General features: G+C 38.6%; 3 protein-coding genes across 3 annotated transcripts; 2 read left to right on the top strand and 1 right to left on the bottom strand.

Annotated features, from left to right (window-relative positions):
- Window positions 1-24: 24 nt before the first annotated feature.
- On the top strand, window positions 25-477 carry LOC147507929 (uncharacterized). The gene has a single exon (XM_086596589.1). The coding sequence runs from the start codon at window positions 25-27 to the stop codon at window positions 475-477; it is 453 nt and encodes a 150-aa protein (XP_086452715.1).
- Window positions 478-6,691: 6,214 nt separating this feature from the next.
- Window positions 6,692-12,412, top strand: LOC147507928 (110 kDa U5 small nuclear ribonucleoprotein component CLO). Its single transcript, XM_086600579.1, has 11 exons — window positions 6,692-6,831; window positions 6,980-7,733; window positions 8,782-8,850; window positions 8,952-10,148; window positions 10,239-10,337; window positions 10,421-10,579; window positions 10,972-11,057; window positions 11,131-11,329; window positions 11,458-11,568; window positions 11,732-11,938; window positions 12,035-12,412. The coding sequence occupies exons 2-11, from the start codon at window positions 6,990-6,992 to the stop codon at window positions 12,131-12,133; spliced, it is 2,970 nt and encodes a 989-aa protein (XP_086456705.1). The 5' UTR covers window positions 6,692-6,831; window positions 6,980-6,989; the 3' UTR covers window positions 12,134-12,412.
- A 1,337-nt stretch (window positions 12,413-13,749) lies between these two features.
- LOC147507927 (flotillin-like protein 4) lies at window positions 13,750-15,799 on the bottom strand. Its single transcript, XM_086600578.1, has 2 exons — window positions 14,696-15,799; window positions 13,750-14,473 (listed from the first exon to the last, which is right to left on the bottom strand). The coding sequence occupies exons 1-2, from the start codon at window positions 15,620-15,622 to the stop codon at window positions 13,955-13,957; spliced, it is 1,446 nt and encodes a 481-aa protein (XP_086456704.1). The 5' UTR covers window positions 15,623-15,799; the 3' UTR covers window positions 13,750-13,954.
- Between the last annotated feature and the right edge of the window lie 1,549 nt (window positions 15,800-17,348).

Raw genomic sequence — 17,348 nt, 5'->3', positions numbered from 1 at the left:
CCATTTTGTAGTGCACTCCATTAGATGGATGAACGACTAAAAGATTCATCATTATCACGTCCTCGATTCGGGACTTGTTGTTCGCAAGGGAAAGTCAAATTGCCTCCACTACGGCCATTACCTCTAGCCCTTAAAGCTTTATATGATGGAAATGATCGCAAGTCAAAGTCATTTTGGAAGTACACAAGACAATACAACCAAGCTTTTGCATTTACGAGCATTGGAGGAAATGAGCGTGTGTTTACTGGACGAGGTCCAATGCCTTTTACTATACATGGTCAATTGTGTCATAGAACTGGAGCTTTAATTCCTGACATTGGGCAGCAGCCAACTTACTCTCAGCTTTACATATATGATCCCAATGCTACATTGGATATACGTCAACTTCGTAATCCCCGTTTGAACACAGATGTTCTGAAGATAATTCATGCAACTATGCTTCTCTGCTACTTTTCGCCATGCATACGATGTTCTTAGATCTGCCTCTATTCAACATGGTGAGAACTTCAATGTACATGCTTATTTGCATTACAGTGCTACTAGAGACAGACGTCGTTATAACTTGCCAACCGCAGATGAGATTGCTGTCATTTTACCTGGGGATGGCAGCGAGCGGGATAATATACGATATATTGTGATATATCTTAAAGGAGGGCAAGAATTCATGTAGATCAGTGAATGTCACCCAGCTTACTTGCCTTTGCATTATGTGCTAATGTTTCCTTATGGAGAGCTTGGGTGGTCACCTAATATGAGGCGTTCAAACACTAATGACCGATTAACACAGATGGATTTCTACCCTTATCGGATGTTTGAATGCTCTGAAGAATATTCTGCAATCTTATGCGGGCACAAACTATTTCAAGAGTTTTTTGGTGGATGGATGGGCAGTGACTGAACAGAACAAAATGAGATATTATAGGCTACAACAAGACAAGCTTCAGGCTGAACTTTATCAAGGTATCACTGATGTCGCAGCTAAAGTTTTCGACCCAAACCAGATTGGAAGACAAGTGGTCTTACCAGCATCTTATGTCGGCAGCCCTAGGCACATGTTCAAAAAAATTCAGGATTCAATGGCCATCACGCGTTACAATAAATATCCTGATATATTTCTCACAATGATTGCAAATCCACACTAGGACGAAGTTGTTGAGGCATTATATGAGCACCAAACTGCAACTCATCGACCAGAGGTCGTGGCACGTGTCTTTGAACTAAAGTGAAGGGCCTTGATGAAGGAAATTAAAAAGAAAGGTGTGTTTGGTACTGCCGTTGCACATGTCTACACCATTGAGTTCCAAAAACGCGGGTTGCCCCATATGCATGCACTTATATATCTCCGACATTCCGACAAGATCCGTATACCTGCTCACGTTGATCGCATTATGTGCAGAGTTTCATGATCCAAAAACCGAACCTGAATTATTTCGACCGTCCTCATATGTATGGTTCATGGTTTATGTGGACTAAATAATCCTAACTCTCCATGCATGGTAAATGGTAGATGCAAGCATCACTATCCGAGGACTTTTGCATATGCTACCACCATGGATAAAGATGGATATCCTATCTATCATCGTCGTGACAATGGTAGATCATATATTGTGAGGGGTCATACAGTTGATAACAGGGATGTTGTTCCTTATAATCCTTATCTTTCTAAGATGGTCAACTGTCATATTAATGTCGAAGTTTGTGCTGGGATCTGTTATGTTAAATACATTCACAAATATATATTTAAAGGGCATGACATGACAACAATAGTGTTTAATGAGTTGGATGAGATCCAACAATACTTTGATGCGAGATACATTGGCCCACCGAAAGCAGTTTGGAGATTGTTAAGTTTCCATCTACATGAGTAGATTCCCACAATTGTGCACTTGGCACTTCATCTCCCTGGAATGCACCACGTAGTTTATAAAGTTGACGAACCAATACATGATATACTATCAAGAGCAGAGCGCCAAAAGTCAACTTTGACTGCCTTTTTTGATTGTTGTGTATCAGATTTAAGAGCAAGAAGCCTCACTTATCAAGAGTTCCCCGAATACTATGTCTGGAACAAACAATCTCAGACTTAGACAAGAAGGATACGAGAGGGAAAATTTGCTATTGGTAGAATGTATTTTGCTAGTCCTAATTCCAATGAGCGATTTTACCTGCGCTTACTTCTAACCGTTGTAAAAGGACATCAATCATTTGATGATCTGAAAATGATTGGTAATGGTCCTCCACTTCCAACTTTCAAAGATGCATGTGTTGCACGCGGACTTCTGGAAGATGACAGCGAATGGGTGCAATGTCTACAGGAAGCTTCAGTCATGCAGACTGGATATCATCTTCGCCGACTATTATGTATTATTCTCGCAGAGTGCAATCCTTTGCAACCCCAAACATTGTGGAATGATTTTTGGGAAAATACATGTGATGACCTTCCACACAAGCTTCGCACAATGTTCAACATTCCATAACCTACCCCTGCTGAAGTGCAAGATTATGGTTTATTTATCTTTAAATGAGATTTTGATAGAATCAGGTAAATCATTGGCTAATTTCCCTCCAATGTCGCTGCCTCTGTTAACTACAAGATGGAACTTAGTTGTTGCAAACTGACTCATATGGGATCAACGACAATTTCAGTTTGATCCTCAAAATGCAAAAGCGCATGGCAATAGGGTTCTCCTAATTGCATAGAAATGCTTTTCATATCAAACATTGATAGATTAAGTTTCCCAAAATCTAGGGAAACTCTTCTTTTTGAATGGAGCAGCAGGAGCAGGCAAAACTTTTGTCTACAACACAATCGTTGCTACGTGTCGTGCTGAGGGGCATATTGTTATTATAGTCGCTTCATCTTGAATAGCTTTATTACTATTGGCTGCCAGTCGTACTGCTCACTCGACCTTTCACATCCCACTAGATATTCTTGATACCTCTGTTTGTGGGTTTAGTAAGAATTCAATGCATGCCAAATTATTCAGGGAAGCTAAACTTATTATTTGGGATGAAGTCCCAATGCAAAATAAGTTTTGTGTGAAGGCAGTTGATCGCACACTTCGGGATACTCGCGATAATAATAAATCTTTTGGTGGAATAACAGTTGTACTCGGTGGTGACTTCCGCCAATGCCTTCCAGTTATACCCAAAGGGGTTCGAGAACAGATTGTTCGTGCTTCATTGCGGTCTTCCTTCCTCTGGAGTCACATTTATGTTCTAACTCTTGCCCAAAACATGCGATTGGAAAATAGAAACTCTGCAAATATTGCGTTCACAAATTTCTTAATGGAGGTACCAAACTGTGCATTTTTCTTTGTACTATTTTGCTTACTACTGATATTCATTTGTATCATTCTTTGTACTATTTTTATTCGCACTAATATTCATTACTATTTTCTGGTTAATTAGATATGAAGTGACCCAAGCGAGACAATTGAACTACCATCAACAATTTATCGATGTGCAAATCTTCAGGATCTCATTTCTACTACATATCCTCAGCTAAATCAACCTACCACTGTTACACCATAATATTTAACTGAGCGCACAATTCTATTTGCACGCAATGATGATGTCAATGATATTAATACAACAGCTTTAAATATGTTCCCAGGGGAAAGTACTATCTTTCTAGCTACAGACAAGATGGTCGACGAGGATGCAACGAATCCAGCCAATATTAATCAATACCCAAATGAGTACCTGAACTCGCTTGATTCAGCTGGTCTACCACCATTTCGTCTCAACCTAAAAGTCGGTTGTCCTATAATGTTGTTGCGAAATATTGCTCCCAAATATGGATTATGCAATGGAACCCGATTGATGGTGGTCCGTTGTCGACCTCACGTTCTTTTCGCAAGAATTTTGACTGGTGAAAAAGCGAGTAATTATGCATTTATTCCAAGAATATCTTTGTCACCATCGTCTTCTGATTTTCCTTTTCATATGACAAGAAGACAGTTTCCTATGCGTGTTGCTTATTCAATGACTATAAATAAGTCACAAGGACAATCAGTGAAGTATGTGGGGATTGACCTTCGCACTGAAGTTTTCAGCCACGGTCAATTATATGTCGCACTATCAAGGTGCACTTCTTCAGACAAAATCAATATTCTCCTTCCTCCAAATTCGGAAAGTCGCACCCCAAATTTTGTATACCCAGAAGTCTTACTATAATTCGTAAGTTATTTTCCCATTTACTTTGAGTAGTTTCTCATTGACTTTATAGTCATCAAATTTATACATGTGTATTGGCTCTGGCTTGGTTAATGTGCTTCATTCTATTTATGTAGTTATGCGACTTGGAGTGTATTTCCATTTTGTCTGTTTTTGCATTGGAGACTTCATTACGCACCTTGGTTAGTGACTTTTTCTCTAATTGGTTGCAGAGAGTATTCCATTGATTTGAGCTTTGATTTGGTTTTGGTGCTTTTACAGGATTGGTTGGACAGGCTTTGAAGGTATGATTTGTAGATGTTAGCTGTTGAATAAATTTGCTTGTTATAAAATAGAATGAGACTATATATTCTTGTGAAATGCAGGCTGTGTATGTACTGTACTAAGATGATCATGCCTTAAAGCTCCCATATTTCATTTCGATGGCTGGATTTGTTTGCGCCCTGTTTGCATTTGGGACTCCCCATTTGTCAGCTTTGAGAATTTGGATTGGAGTTTCAATAGTCTTGAGTTTAATATATATTGTCATAGCATGTGTGCTATCGTTTCAAGATGGTATGTGCTGTCTTTCCCAAATTCTTGTCCGGTTAATTAAATCTCTCTCCGGTTCCTATTTGATATGCTATCCTATGATACTGTATATGTGAAATTTAGGTTCTGTTATACTTTGAAACTTTTCATCTCTTACTTCTCATACTATTATTTCTTAGTTCATGTTTTCATGTATATGGAAACAAAGTAAGGAGCTTATTGAAGTTTTTATATAATACTCTGGTGATAATAGATATACCATGAGGTGGGGTGATGGTGAGGGAGGTGTAGTAGAACGTAACAATTGGTCATGGAAATCTCTAGATGTGCAGGAAGTTAGTTCAAACGGTTTTTGATCTACATACGAGTGGCCAAGAAAAGATAAGATACTTGCCTTATCCATATTTTTTTACCAACAAGGATGTAAAAACTAGGCTAATGTAGTCCCGATCCTCAGGGCTATCAATTTCCATACTATCTTTGAGGTGCAGTAGAACAAATTGTGGTATCTATCTTTGAACTCTTGATGCAAAATAGCCCCATGACGGTGCCCATAGTCATATACAAAGTATAACCTGGAAGGGAGTATTCACAATTTCTTATCCTAGCAAGTAGTTCCTGCTAAAAATGTTGAACCTTATCCCACACTTACTGTTATATTGCTTACTTTGTTTTGTACTTTTCTTTGTTTTGGTATGAAGAAGGACTAAGGAGATAATAATGAAAAACTGTTGTCATTACATTATGTTTGGTAGGACCGGGTTGTTTATTCCTGCATTACATGGAGTGGAATGACTAATATAGAAAGAATAGTTTCTAGAATCTTTCATATTTATTTTTGAAAGAGGCCATTGTTCCAAGCTTTATAGTTACATCATGGCAGTTCAGTTTGCAACTTTAGATGTTGTCTATTTCTTGATTTCTCACTTGACACATTCTTCAATGAAAAATTAGTTTTGATTGTGCCCAACTCATCTCTATAGGGAATCAGGGGGAAGTGCAGTACACTGGTTTGATCTGTTCATGTAACATGTTACCTTGCCTTGGGGTTATAATGTACTGATGCTAGATCAAGTACATTAGGTTAGCTGCCAATCTTGTTTTTGCATATAACACTGGAATGCTTCCAGAGATACATGTATACCAAACATGTCAAATTGTTGATAGTTTCTGTGTGTCCTTCATTTTCTAAATTGTCAATTTCTTCTTCCCTTCAATATATAGTCTTTCCTACTCACTCTATTTAATGAATTTGAAACAGACAATTACATACTTCTTCGATGAAATATCCTCAGGGCTCGGGATTTACGATAATGACCTTGACATTGGCGAATGAGGATGGGGTTTATAGAAGAGTTATGATTGTCAACAATGTTATTTGTACTTTCGCTACTTTTTTTTTTACTTAGTATACTTTTGTGGGTGCTATTTTGGTACTGTTTTGATGTCATCTTTCAAACCACTGGTGGAAGTTGGATTATGTATTTGTTTATCATATTGTTCTTATTCGATCATTTGCTTTAATTGCTGTTCTTCTATGTTTAAGTCTATTTAGATGAATGAGTTTAGAGGTTTTGTGCAAATCACTACCGGATTTATTGAATGACAATTAGTCTTTTAACAGGATCCAAAACATTGGAAAGTCATCAAATAATAGGGAGGTTCTGTCCAAATTACCCCTAAAGTGGTTAAAGTTAGTGTCATGTCGAGTTTCTCAACCTAATAATTATTTTTGACCATGAATGGAACAATAGCCAGTATAATACAATCAAAATGGGGGTTTCAAGTTTAGGCTGCTTCTACAGATTAGTGCCGCAAGCGACTCTATATTAGTGCCGTACGGCACGGGCATACCCTAGTAACATATATAAAACGGAGGCATTTCTAGCTACGCTTAGGACCCTACAAATTCTATAAATCCCAATATTTCGTATCGGACAATTTGAATTTAGTTTCATGGAGTATTATGGGCTTACAAATTCGAACCCATGGGCCTTCTCAAAAACCCGCTTCAGAAGCAAATACTCTCTAGTAGAATTCTAAAACCCTGAGCCCTAACCTCAAAACTCCATTCTTCTCCTCACTTCTCAGTCTCGCTCTCACTCTCTCGGCATTCAACAGGTAATCTTTTCATTTCACTTTATTATAATAATAATAATAATATTTCTAACTAAATGAAAATACAAATAACTCACTTTTTGTTTACCTACACGAATCTCGAGGTCATTATTATACTTTTTAAGTCTTTAACATTGTTTTTTCTGTTCAGATTTGAGGACATGGATGATAGTTTGTATGACGAGTTTGGTAACTACATAGGACCAGAAATAGAATCAGATCAAGAAAGTGATGACGTGGACAACGATGACGAAGACGACGACGTTTCCCCAAAGCCCACCGAAGCAACTGACCATGACGACGAAGAGCCCGCTTCGAACGGGTGGATTACGGCGTCGAATGAAGTGGATATGGATAACCAGATAGTTCTAGCTGAGGACAAAAAGTATTACCCAACAGCTGAAGAAGTATATGGTGAGGATGTCGAAACATTAGTTATGGATGAAGATGAATTGCCATTAGAAGTACCGATTATTAAACCCGTTAGAAATGTTAAGTTTGAAGTTGGGGTTAAAGATGTTTCGACTTATGTTTCCACACAGTTTTTGTTTGGTTTAATGGAGAATCCTACTTTAGTCAGGAATGTGGCTTTAGTGGGTCATTTACAACATGGGAAGACTTTGTTTATGGATATGTTAGTTGAACAGACACATCATATATCTACGTTTGATTCGAATAGTGAGAAACATATGAGGTATACTGATACTAGGATTGATGAACAAGAGAGGAGGATTTCCATTAAGACTGTGCCTATGTCTTTGGTTTTGGAAGATAGCAATGCTAAGTCTTATTTGTGTAATGTTATGGATACTCCTGGTCATGTGAATTTCTCGGATGAGATGACTGCTGCTTTACGACTTGCTGATGGTGCGGTTCTGGTTGTTGATGCTGCTGAAGGAGTAATGGTGAGTGGGTTTTATCTGTTTATGTTAGACCCGCACACACTACTTTTATATTTTACAGTGTAGCTAATATGATATAAGTTCTCCTTCATGTTTTGTGCATTTGTGCTTCGTTGTTTTGGTTATCTAGTACCTGGTTCATCATGTATTCTTCTAGGAAATGTTGATTGATAGACACTATAACATGAGAAGTATTTAGATTGAAGTTAGAATCACGGAATGAGGCCTCTTAGCTACATACAGTTATTCTAGCCCGACGTTGAGAAAACTATCAAATGTTATAACCATTTGGAAAAGTTGTGTCCTAGATAATTTGCTGCTTAACAAAAAATCCGTCACAGAATAGTCTGTCATTAAATGAACAAGAGTCTGTTCCATCTCTATTGATGATTTTTACAATATTTACACATGATTGCCATGGTAGAACTCACCTAATGTCATAGTTCCGAGCAAAATGTATCTCCAATGAGTAAGCTGCCTTGAAGAGTCATTAGTGAGAATAGATGAAGATAAAGTCACATGCCACTTTCTTCTTTACATAGGTGTTTCTTTGTTACTTCTGTAGTGGAGTAGTGGGTTTCTTTTGAGATGTTTGCTATTTCTTGGGAGCCTGTAAAATGCTGAGTTGATCTTTTAGTGTAGGTATTTCTTTAACCTTTTCCTCTTCTTTGGTTTCTTTCGTGGGGTCACACAATGCGCTTACAAAACTATGAATGGTTCTGTGAAAATGGTTATCCCACAAAGAAATGATGTTTTTTTTTTTTTTTTTTTTTTTTCATGCATCCAGCATGTTGGAAGTTATAAATTGTCTTCATCTGTTATATCTATTGAGTCAAGATATGAGATCTGTAAACCTAACGAAGTAACTATTAGGGTCTCCCTCGTGTAGGAATGTGTTTAGTTGTTACTTTCTACGTCTCGTATTTTTGGTTCTTTGAATATGATTTCTTTTTCATAGTAGACATATGAATATGAGTAGTTGGTTTTGTTGTTTTATTTTAAAGTGTTTTGATGACAGCATTGATGATCCATATTTTAATGTTATGTGCAGGTTAACACAGAGAGGGCTATACGCCATGCGATTCAAGATCGTCTTCCTATTGTAGTTGTAATCAATAAGGTATACTTTTTTTACTGTGGTGTGCTAAATTCTCTCTAACTTGGTCTACTGAGCACTATTTGTTTTTGTGTATGCACTAATACTTCACTTCAACTCCTAAGGTTGACAGGCTGATAACTGAACTCAAGCTTCCACCAAATGATGCCTACCATAAGCTAAGGCACATATTAGAAGTAATTAATAACCACATCTCTGCCGCTTCTTCGACTGCTGGAGGCATCCAGGCCATTCACCCAGCAGCTGGAAATGTCTGTTTTGCAAGTGCAAACGCAGGCTGGTCTTTCACACTGCATTCATTTGCCAAGCTGTATGTTAAGCTCCATGGGATCCCATTTGATGCCGCAAAGCTTGCTTCTCGTCTCTGGGGAGATATATATTATCATCCTGATACCAGGGTTTTTAAGGGAGAAGCTCCTGCGAATGGAGGGGATAGATCATTCGTGCAGTTTATACTCGAACCTCTTTACAAGATTTATAGCCAAGTAATTGGAGAGCATAAGAAGAGTGTGGAAGCGACTCTTGCAGAACTTGGCGTCACTCTTAGTAATGCAGCATATAGGTTGAATGTCCGGCCTCTGCTAAGGTTGGCTTGCAGCTCTGTTTTTGGGTCTGCGACAGGCTTCACTGATATGCTGGTTCAACATATCCCTTCTGCCAAGGAAGCTGCGTCTAAAAAGGTTGAGCATATATACACAGGACCTCAGCAAGACTCCTCAGTCTTTACGGGAATGAAAAATTGTGATCCTTCTGGTCCTCTTATGGTTAATATAACCAAACTTTATCCCAAGTCTGACTGTAGTGTATTTGATGCTTTTGGTAGAGTTTATAGTGGTGAGATTCAGACTGGACAAACTGTGCGCGTACTGGGTGAAGGTTATTCACCGGAAGACGAAGAAGATATGACTGTAAAAGAAGTAACAAAGTTATGGGTTTATCAAGCCCGTTACCGCGTTCCTGTAGCCAAAGCTCCTGCTGGTTCATGGGTACTGATTGAAGGGGTTGACGCTTCAATAATGAAAACTGCTACACTTTGCAATGTGAACTATGACGAAGATGTTTACATATTCAGGCCTTTGCTCTTCAATACTCTTCCAGTTGTCAAGACGGCAACAGAGCCATTGAACCCGAGCGAGTTACCGAAAATGGTTGAGGGTCTCAGGAAGATCAGTAAGAGTTACCCTTTGGCAATAACCAAAGTTGAAGAGTCAGGGGAGCACACTATTTTAGGTACCGGGGAGTTATATTTGGATTGCATAATGAAGGACCTTAGGGAGCTCTATTCTGAAGTGGAAGTGAAGGTGAGACTCAACTATATATCAGTGTGCGCTTCTGTTTTCTAGACATGATTTTTGGACTTGAAGTTTGACAACTATATGGTGTTTTTGTAGGTTGCTGATCCGGTGGTCTCGTTTTGTGAAACGGTGGTGGAGTCCTCATCCATGAAATGTTTTGCTGAAACACCCAACAAAAAAAACAAAATCACTATGGTAGGAATATATTTTTCTTCTTATCTTTTGAGTCTGTTGGTACGTGCCATGTACTCTTGTAATTTATTCTTTTTATACTTCAGATTGCAGAGCCTCTTGAGAAGGGACTAGCAGAAGATATTGAAAATGGTATTGTAAGCATTGACTGGAATAGGAAAACAATTGGTGAATTCTTCCAGACAAAATATGATTGGGATTTGCTTGCGGCACGGTCTATCTGGGCTTTTGGGCCTGACAAGCAGGTATGTTGTTTCTGGATCAGGAAGTAAAACAGAGTCCAGGTGGTTTGGTTGAAAATAGGTTTCTTGGTCGTTCATCGTTTTTATAGCCTATATATATTTATTTTCCTTTTCAATAATGGTCGAAATTTCATTTCTTTTGGGAGTCTCTTTGCTCTGATGTTGGCCCCTATGTCTGGAATGAGATATTGGAGGCTTGTTTCAGCTGCCTTTGTGTTGATCATGAGTTGTTCTGGCGTTTTCCTTGTAATTTTGTTTTTCTTTCAGCTTTCCCCTTCTTTTTTATTGCAAAACATTCATCCCTGATGTGGGTACAAGGATTTTATAATTTTTTTTTCACTTGTGGTTATTTCTTAAGTAGTATATAAAGTTCTAAACTGATATTGTGTTTGCAGGGGCCTAACATCTTATTAGATGATACCCTCCCAAGCGAGGTTGACAAGAATTTGCTGTCCGCTGTTAAGGATTCCATTGTTCAAGGGTAATTAAGTTTTGCCATCTTAGTGTGTTTTTGCTCTTTGGATTTTGGGATCTGACTGTGTTGCTCTCTTCAGGTTCCAGTGGGGGGCAAGAGAAGGACCCCTTTGTGATGAGCCCATCAGAAATGTGAAATTCAAGATTGTTGATGCGAAGATCGCTCAGGAGCCCTTGCATAGGGGTACTGGTCAGATCATTCCCACTGCCCGAAGAGTGGCCTATTCTGCTTTTCTGATGGCAACGCCTAGGCTTATGGAACCTGTTTATTACGTAGAGGCAAGTCCTTTCTTTTACTTTTTTTTTTATGGAAACAAAAATGGCTATGAGCAAATGCTTGAATTTCACTCCATATGTTATTTTCGCTGTGCAGTGAGTTTGTTAAGCCTTTCTATGTATTGTTTCAGATACAAACCCCGATTGATTGTGTATCTGCAATCTACACGGTGTTATCTCGTCGTCGTGGACACGTGACAGCTGATGTCCCCCAGCCGGGTACCCCAGCTTATTTAGTCAAGGTTGGTGGTAAACTAACTTTTACTATACATAAATGAGCTACATATACATGAACCAGAATTGTATACTTCTGCCTCCATAGCATGTTCTATGTTTTCGGTTAAATCATGCAATGTTATAGTGTCATCGTTAACCAGGGATTTCTTTGTCTTCAAATTTTTTTAGGCATTTTTACCAGTCATAGAATCTTTTGGGTTCGAGACAGACTTGCGGTACCATACTCAAGGCCAGGCGTTTTGTGTTTCTGTGTTTGATCATTGGTCTATAGTTCCTGGTGATCCCCTTGATAAAAATATTGTTCTCCGACCTCTTGAACCCGCTCCAATACAGCACCTTGCCAGGGAATTTATGGTAAAAACGAGACGTCGCAAGGTGTGGTTTCTTTTAGCACAAATTCTGTTACATGGGTCTGTCCAAGCTCCATCTCTAGGAATGGTGTTTTACTGCAATCTTTGTTGTTTCTGGCAGGGAATGAGTGAAGACGTGAGCATCAACAAATTCTTTGATGAAGCCATGGTGGTGGAACTCGCTCAACAGGCTGCCGATCTTCATCAGCAGATGATGTGAATGTTGCTGAAACACCGAGTCGGGAGCCAGTCACTTTACCAATCTCCTATGGGTTATGTCCAGTTAAGGAATTTTTGTTACATAAGCTCTTTTCTGACATCTTACAATCCCTAGGTTATGAATGTAAACGACCTGTATATTGCTTTCTTGTACAAGCAGAATGGCGGCATGTTGTTGTCTTCTACAGTGTATATTGTTATTTCACATCCTAGCACCTTTTAGCTGTTCTATTGTGTGATTTTCTCTATATGAAATGCAATCTATCCTGTTTTATTTCAATTTCTCTGTGAATTTTATGATGGAAAGTCTGCTAAGCACGACTGTCAAACTGAGTAGTGAATACTTCTAGTCTAGAATTTATTCTTTGTCATTCTTACTAGTAAGCTACTAAAGATGGTCTTTTAATCCGGATTTTTCGCTGCTTGATTTGACAATTCGGAACCAAGGTGTATCTTGGGAACCAAATTTTAAGTACCCCGACTTTGTGGTTAGTTCTTACTCTTTTCCTATTTTTTATGCTCCATAGTTGTCCCCGCTATACTACATATGTTCCCCAGTTGAGGAAACAAGTATCAATGCTTGGCCCTATATAGGAATAATTATCTTTTTTTTCCCCACTAGTTGGGGAATAGGTACCTGATTTAGAACATGGTTGGACGGAATAACTGAACAATAGGCTAGAGAAGGTGGGGCACGCCTTCATGGAGTCGAAGGACTTGAAGGTGCGGTGTGTGGCTTTTTATTTGGTGGAACAAATTGCCTTGCCTTTAGTTATTGTAAGTTTGATGGGGCATATAAGAATTCTATACTACCACTAGTGCCGGGAACAAGGCATCATATATTAGGTTTATGAAGTAAGAGATTAGGTAGTTTTAACTGGAAAGGAAATTCGCTTTTTTAAACTGATTAATATTGAAAATTTTGTGGGAAAAAGAAAGGAAATTTGTTGGTGGATATAAACAATACAATCTTTTTGGTTACCTTTTGCAGGTTCCAATACCATTTAAAATTATTTCCTTTCCATTCCATTCCATTATACCCATTTTATTTCTTTCCTTTCCATAAGTTAAAATTTTTGTTGGTGGATATGACCAATCTTTTTGGTCCGTGTAATTTGTATATTACATTTTTGTGGATATCGGTATATCACCGATTCTGGGCTGGGGTAGAGTGCAATCTTAATTTTTGGCTTTAATTTGGTAAAATGTAATTGCAAAGGCTAATGAGTTTAGATTAATTCTAAATGATCTCCTCAGTGAAGACTTATTATCTGAATGAAGAACCATATGGACACTTTCTTTGGACACAAGAAATGTCTCCTTTTCATGTCATATGTAGTCAGGTTGGATACAACGTCAGGGATGTCAGAAAGTAATTTTTAAAAAATTAATACAGTGAGGTTTTCCTTTCGATTTTATTTGCTTATAGATGTGCCAAATGTAAAATATTATTTGAAAGGTTGTCTTAGACTCTTAGACGTTTTCGGTTCCCATCCTCAATTATTAATTTGTTTTTCTTCAGATGCTGCATGGTCGTTTTCTAATGAGGTATCTCTCGCGGATACAACTGTAGGACTCGGGTTCTTTGAACTTTCTTTGGTTTGTAGTTGTACACTGTTGTTCTGAACTTTGCGGAATTTAGTTGAAGTAAAGATACATGCAACACATCACCCCCTTCAGTCCACACAATCTACACTGAAACCAAGCTTACAGAATTTAATTGAAGTAAAGCTACATGCAACACATCATCCCCTTCGGTCCACACAATCTACACTGAAACCAAGCTTACATACAACGTCCACACGCTAGGGGTATATTGATTTCAGTTATTTGTTGAGTCAGTTAAAGTACCCATCCATGCGGGTGGAAGCATTCCAGTCTGCTCATGTACTGTCTGAAACAATGGGGGCAACATTTTATACACTCCACCAACCTGGTTCAAGGCAGAACTACTAGTTCCTACTCCATCCACCGTTTCACCACCACTCCCATTAGTCCAAATACTTATCTTTGGCTGCAGTCCTTGTACGGCGCCTGCATTAATCTTTGCAAGTTCTTGGAACACACCACCGTTGATCATCATATAATCTCTTAATGCCGTGTAGTTACCTCCCAGTGCTTCTAAGAGTGTACGCAAATATGTGCCTTGTGCTTGAGCTAGTGCAATTAGTCCTTCCGCCTCTTTCTGCTTTGCATATAATTCTCCATCTGCTACTTGTTGACGGGCATAGAACGTTGCTGATGCAAGTGCTCTTTGTGCTGCTGCCTCGTTCTCCTTCTCATAGAGCTCTGCTTCTGCAGCCTTTTGTTTCTTGTAAAGTTCCCAATTTGCTTCTTGCACCTGAAGGAGGATGGAAGGTTTAGGAAAACGAAAGGGAACTATATTAAGTACTTTTGAATTTCTATTGTTATTTAATCTGGTAGTTGACTCGTTAGAACTTGGACGAAATCTGATTGAGAAAGACGAGTTAGGGGCATCTTAACGAAAAATGTGTGCCAATGTAAATGATTGTTATCTTTGTAAAAGTTGTCCATAATATCAATAATTAAGAGGTGTTCTCACCTTGGTTTCATATTCCACACTAGCTTTACTCAGAAACTCAGCTTTAAGCTTCTCCGTCCGAGTCAAAGCATTCATTACCTCAACCTCTCTTTGCAACGTAGCCTCTCGAATTGCCACAGCCTTCACTGCCTCCACCTCTGCCAACTGCGCCTGTTGGGCCCAGCCGGCCTTCTTCATACTCAACTCAGCATTTGCCTCGGCTATATCAGCCTCTCTCTTATTCTCAAATATTTTGACATCTGTTTTCACTTTAATCTCTTCCTTTTTCCCTTCTCCTTGTCTTTGTGTTGATACAACCTTCGTTTCTGCATCAATCTTTGCTGCATTTTGCAATGTTTGTCCTTCTCGAAGCTTTGATCCAATCTCTCCCTTCATTTTCGCTTCAGCTACGTCGATTTTAGCTTGATTTGCGGCCTCCATTTGAGTTTTTTGACCAAGGTAGGAGAAGTACTCATGACCAGGTACATCAACAAGTTGTTTAACATTAGCATTATAAATTAAAAGCCCAAATTGGTTCAACTCAAGCTGCACCTTACCAAAAACTTCATGTTTGAATTCTTTGGTGCCCTTAAATATTTCTTCCATAGTCATTGATGCAGCAAGTACACGAGTCTCGCCCTCAATGATACCCTGAACAAGATCTTTAACATGATTAGAGAGCTTGTCATGGGGAGAAATAAGCTTAGCATATTTAAGTAAGCTATCAGGGTCGTCGACCCTGGGGCCTATAGTAAATACAGCAGGAAGAACAAAAGGGAGCTTTTCCGCACTCATGGCTTGGACGCCGAAAGTGTAGTTTACAGGGGAGACGTCGAACACGGCGCATGATTGGCCTGGGAGGATCCATCCTTTCTTGGAAATCTTTATGTCTTGTATCCCAACACCAGTTATCACTAGGTACTCAGATGCATTTGCTACTCTGTACATGATTGTTTGAGTATAGGATGTCAGAGGGGGAAAGGCTTTTAATTTCCTGTTTAATGGTAGTTGGCGTTGGGGATTTTATAGTAAAGGCCAATGAATAGGTTGTGGGACTTCTTTCGATATTGGGGTAGAGTTTAAGTTTAAGTTTAAGTTTCTACGTGTATATGTTGATGTTTTCTTGTTCCTTGACTGTGATGGGTGGTTCTGTCTTTATTTAGGACAATTTTTTAGAGTGTCCAAGAAGGGTGGACGCCAGTGTATCAAACCATGATTATTTGAATGGTACCGCACAGGCTTAGATTCGTTTCCATTACCAATTATCATCATGATAATTATCTAAATGAGAAATCTGATCATTGTGAATATGAACCATTGGTTTTACAATATAGAAATGAGTTGCCAAGTGTGGCATACATTGTTGTTCTTGGAAAATTCATGTTAGAATCTCTTGTTAATTTCTAAATACTAGTGTGCGTGTGCAAAGTGGAAGAGATGAACAAGTAGTGTTCTTTCCACTTTAGTATATAGTAGATAGTCCCACACTGGTTATCCACCACATCGGGTCGGGTTCAGGCTTGGACTTGGGCTTACTGTTGTGGGTAGTGGTTTAACCAATTGGCTAAACTTGTTTTGCTTTTTTCTTGAGCAGCAAGTTTTGGTGTTCTATTAGGAGTTGGTCTCTCTTCCTTATCTCGTTTAGGAGACCGACCTAACCTCTATAAATAGGGATTTGTGAGTCCATAGGGGATAGACTTTAATGATCGTAAAACCCATCTCGCACAAACATAAACTATAACCTATCCTATTCTTCTTCTTCTTCTTCCCGTAGAGTCGAGAGAGAGAGTTATATTTCGTTTAGAGGGTAGTCCGTTTCTAGTGCAAAGTCGATCATTGTTAACCATTGAATCCTCGTGAGAAAGACGCCATCACGCCTTTCTCGCACCATTGGATTGGCGGGCTTAAATCTTTTCCTTAAGGACAAATTTAATCCGCGCCTTGGCTATTCCCTGTTAATTCTATCATTGTCTACTGTTCCTTCTGTTCTATTCTAGTTGCTGTGTTGATGCAACTATTCTAACAATCTTAAGGAAAGATTCGTAGTAAAACAAAGGAGAGTGCTTTAAATACGGTAATCAAAAGATAAGTCTTTTACTTTGAGTTATTGTTTGTGTTATTGGGTTATGACTTTAAAAATTTTCTGATAATTTCGTTTTTGTTAGGGAAACCAATTAAAGATTGAATTTTAATTGATCTTTTGTGGTTTATCAAACTCTATATAGTTGTAGACCTTTCTCCTATGTTTGTGGGAGTCAAATTTGAGATTTCTATAAAAAAAAACATCAAAGTTCGTTTTTTGACAGCTGCGTTGCTCGTTACGGAAACTGCTGTAACTTTCAGCTCAGAACTCGGTTTTGCAATCCGCTTTTTGTGTTGGATAGCTGATTCAAAGAGCTTTCCAGTGGTATAAGGCTTGATACCCAATTCGTTTTGAGCTGGTTCAGAATTACAACTCTTTTGAACTGTTTTTTCTGGAAGGAAGAAAACATGATAATCCGGTTTTTCAATCGGTTAGGTATCGTATTCTTTCACTATTTGCAATTCTTTTGGTTTGATTATATGGTGATATTCTTACCTTGAGTTGCATGCTAGTTTTCTCTTAGGAGGGAAATCCCTAAGCTTAAACTTCTTTAATAACCTAGTTAACAAATTATACGTGTTTATCACTGAG

This window comes from Coptis chinensis, chromosome 3 (genome assembly GCF_015680905.1).
Source record: "Coptis chinensis isolate HL-2020 chromosome 3, ASM1568090v1, whole genome shotgun sequence".
NCBI classification, from domain to species: domain Eukaryota; kingdom Viridiplantae; phylum Streptophyta; class Magnoliopsida; order Ranunculales; family Ranunculaceae; genus Coptis; species Coptis chinensis.
This window is presented reverse-complemented; position numbering and strand designations above follow the sequence as displayed.

Coding starts and splice junctions, on each gene's coding strand:
- LOC147507929 (XM_086596589.1), top strand. CDS start 25: ATGGATGAACGACTAAAAGATTCATCATTATCACGTCCTCGATTCGGG.
- LOC147507928 (XM_086600579.1), top strand. CDS start 6,990: ATGGATGATAGTTTGTATGACGAGTTTGGTAACTACATAGGACCAGAA. Junction 7,734..8,781: donor ATGCTGCTGAAGGAGTAATG/GTGAGTGGGTTT, acceptor TGTTATGTGCAG/GTTAACACAGAGAGGGCTAT. Junction 8,851..8,951: donor TTGTAGTTGTAATCAATAAG/GTATACTTTTTT, acceptor TCAACTCCTAAG/GTTGACAGGCTGATAACTGA.
- LOC147507927 (XM_086600578.1), bottom strand. CDS start 15,622: ATGTACAGAGTAGCAAATGCATCTGAGTACCTAGTGATAACTGGTGTT. Junction 14,474..14,695: donor GTGTGGAATATGAAACCAAG/GTGAGAACACCT, acceptor ATCCTCCTTCAG/GTGCAAGAAGCAAATTGGGA.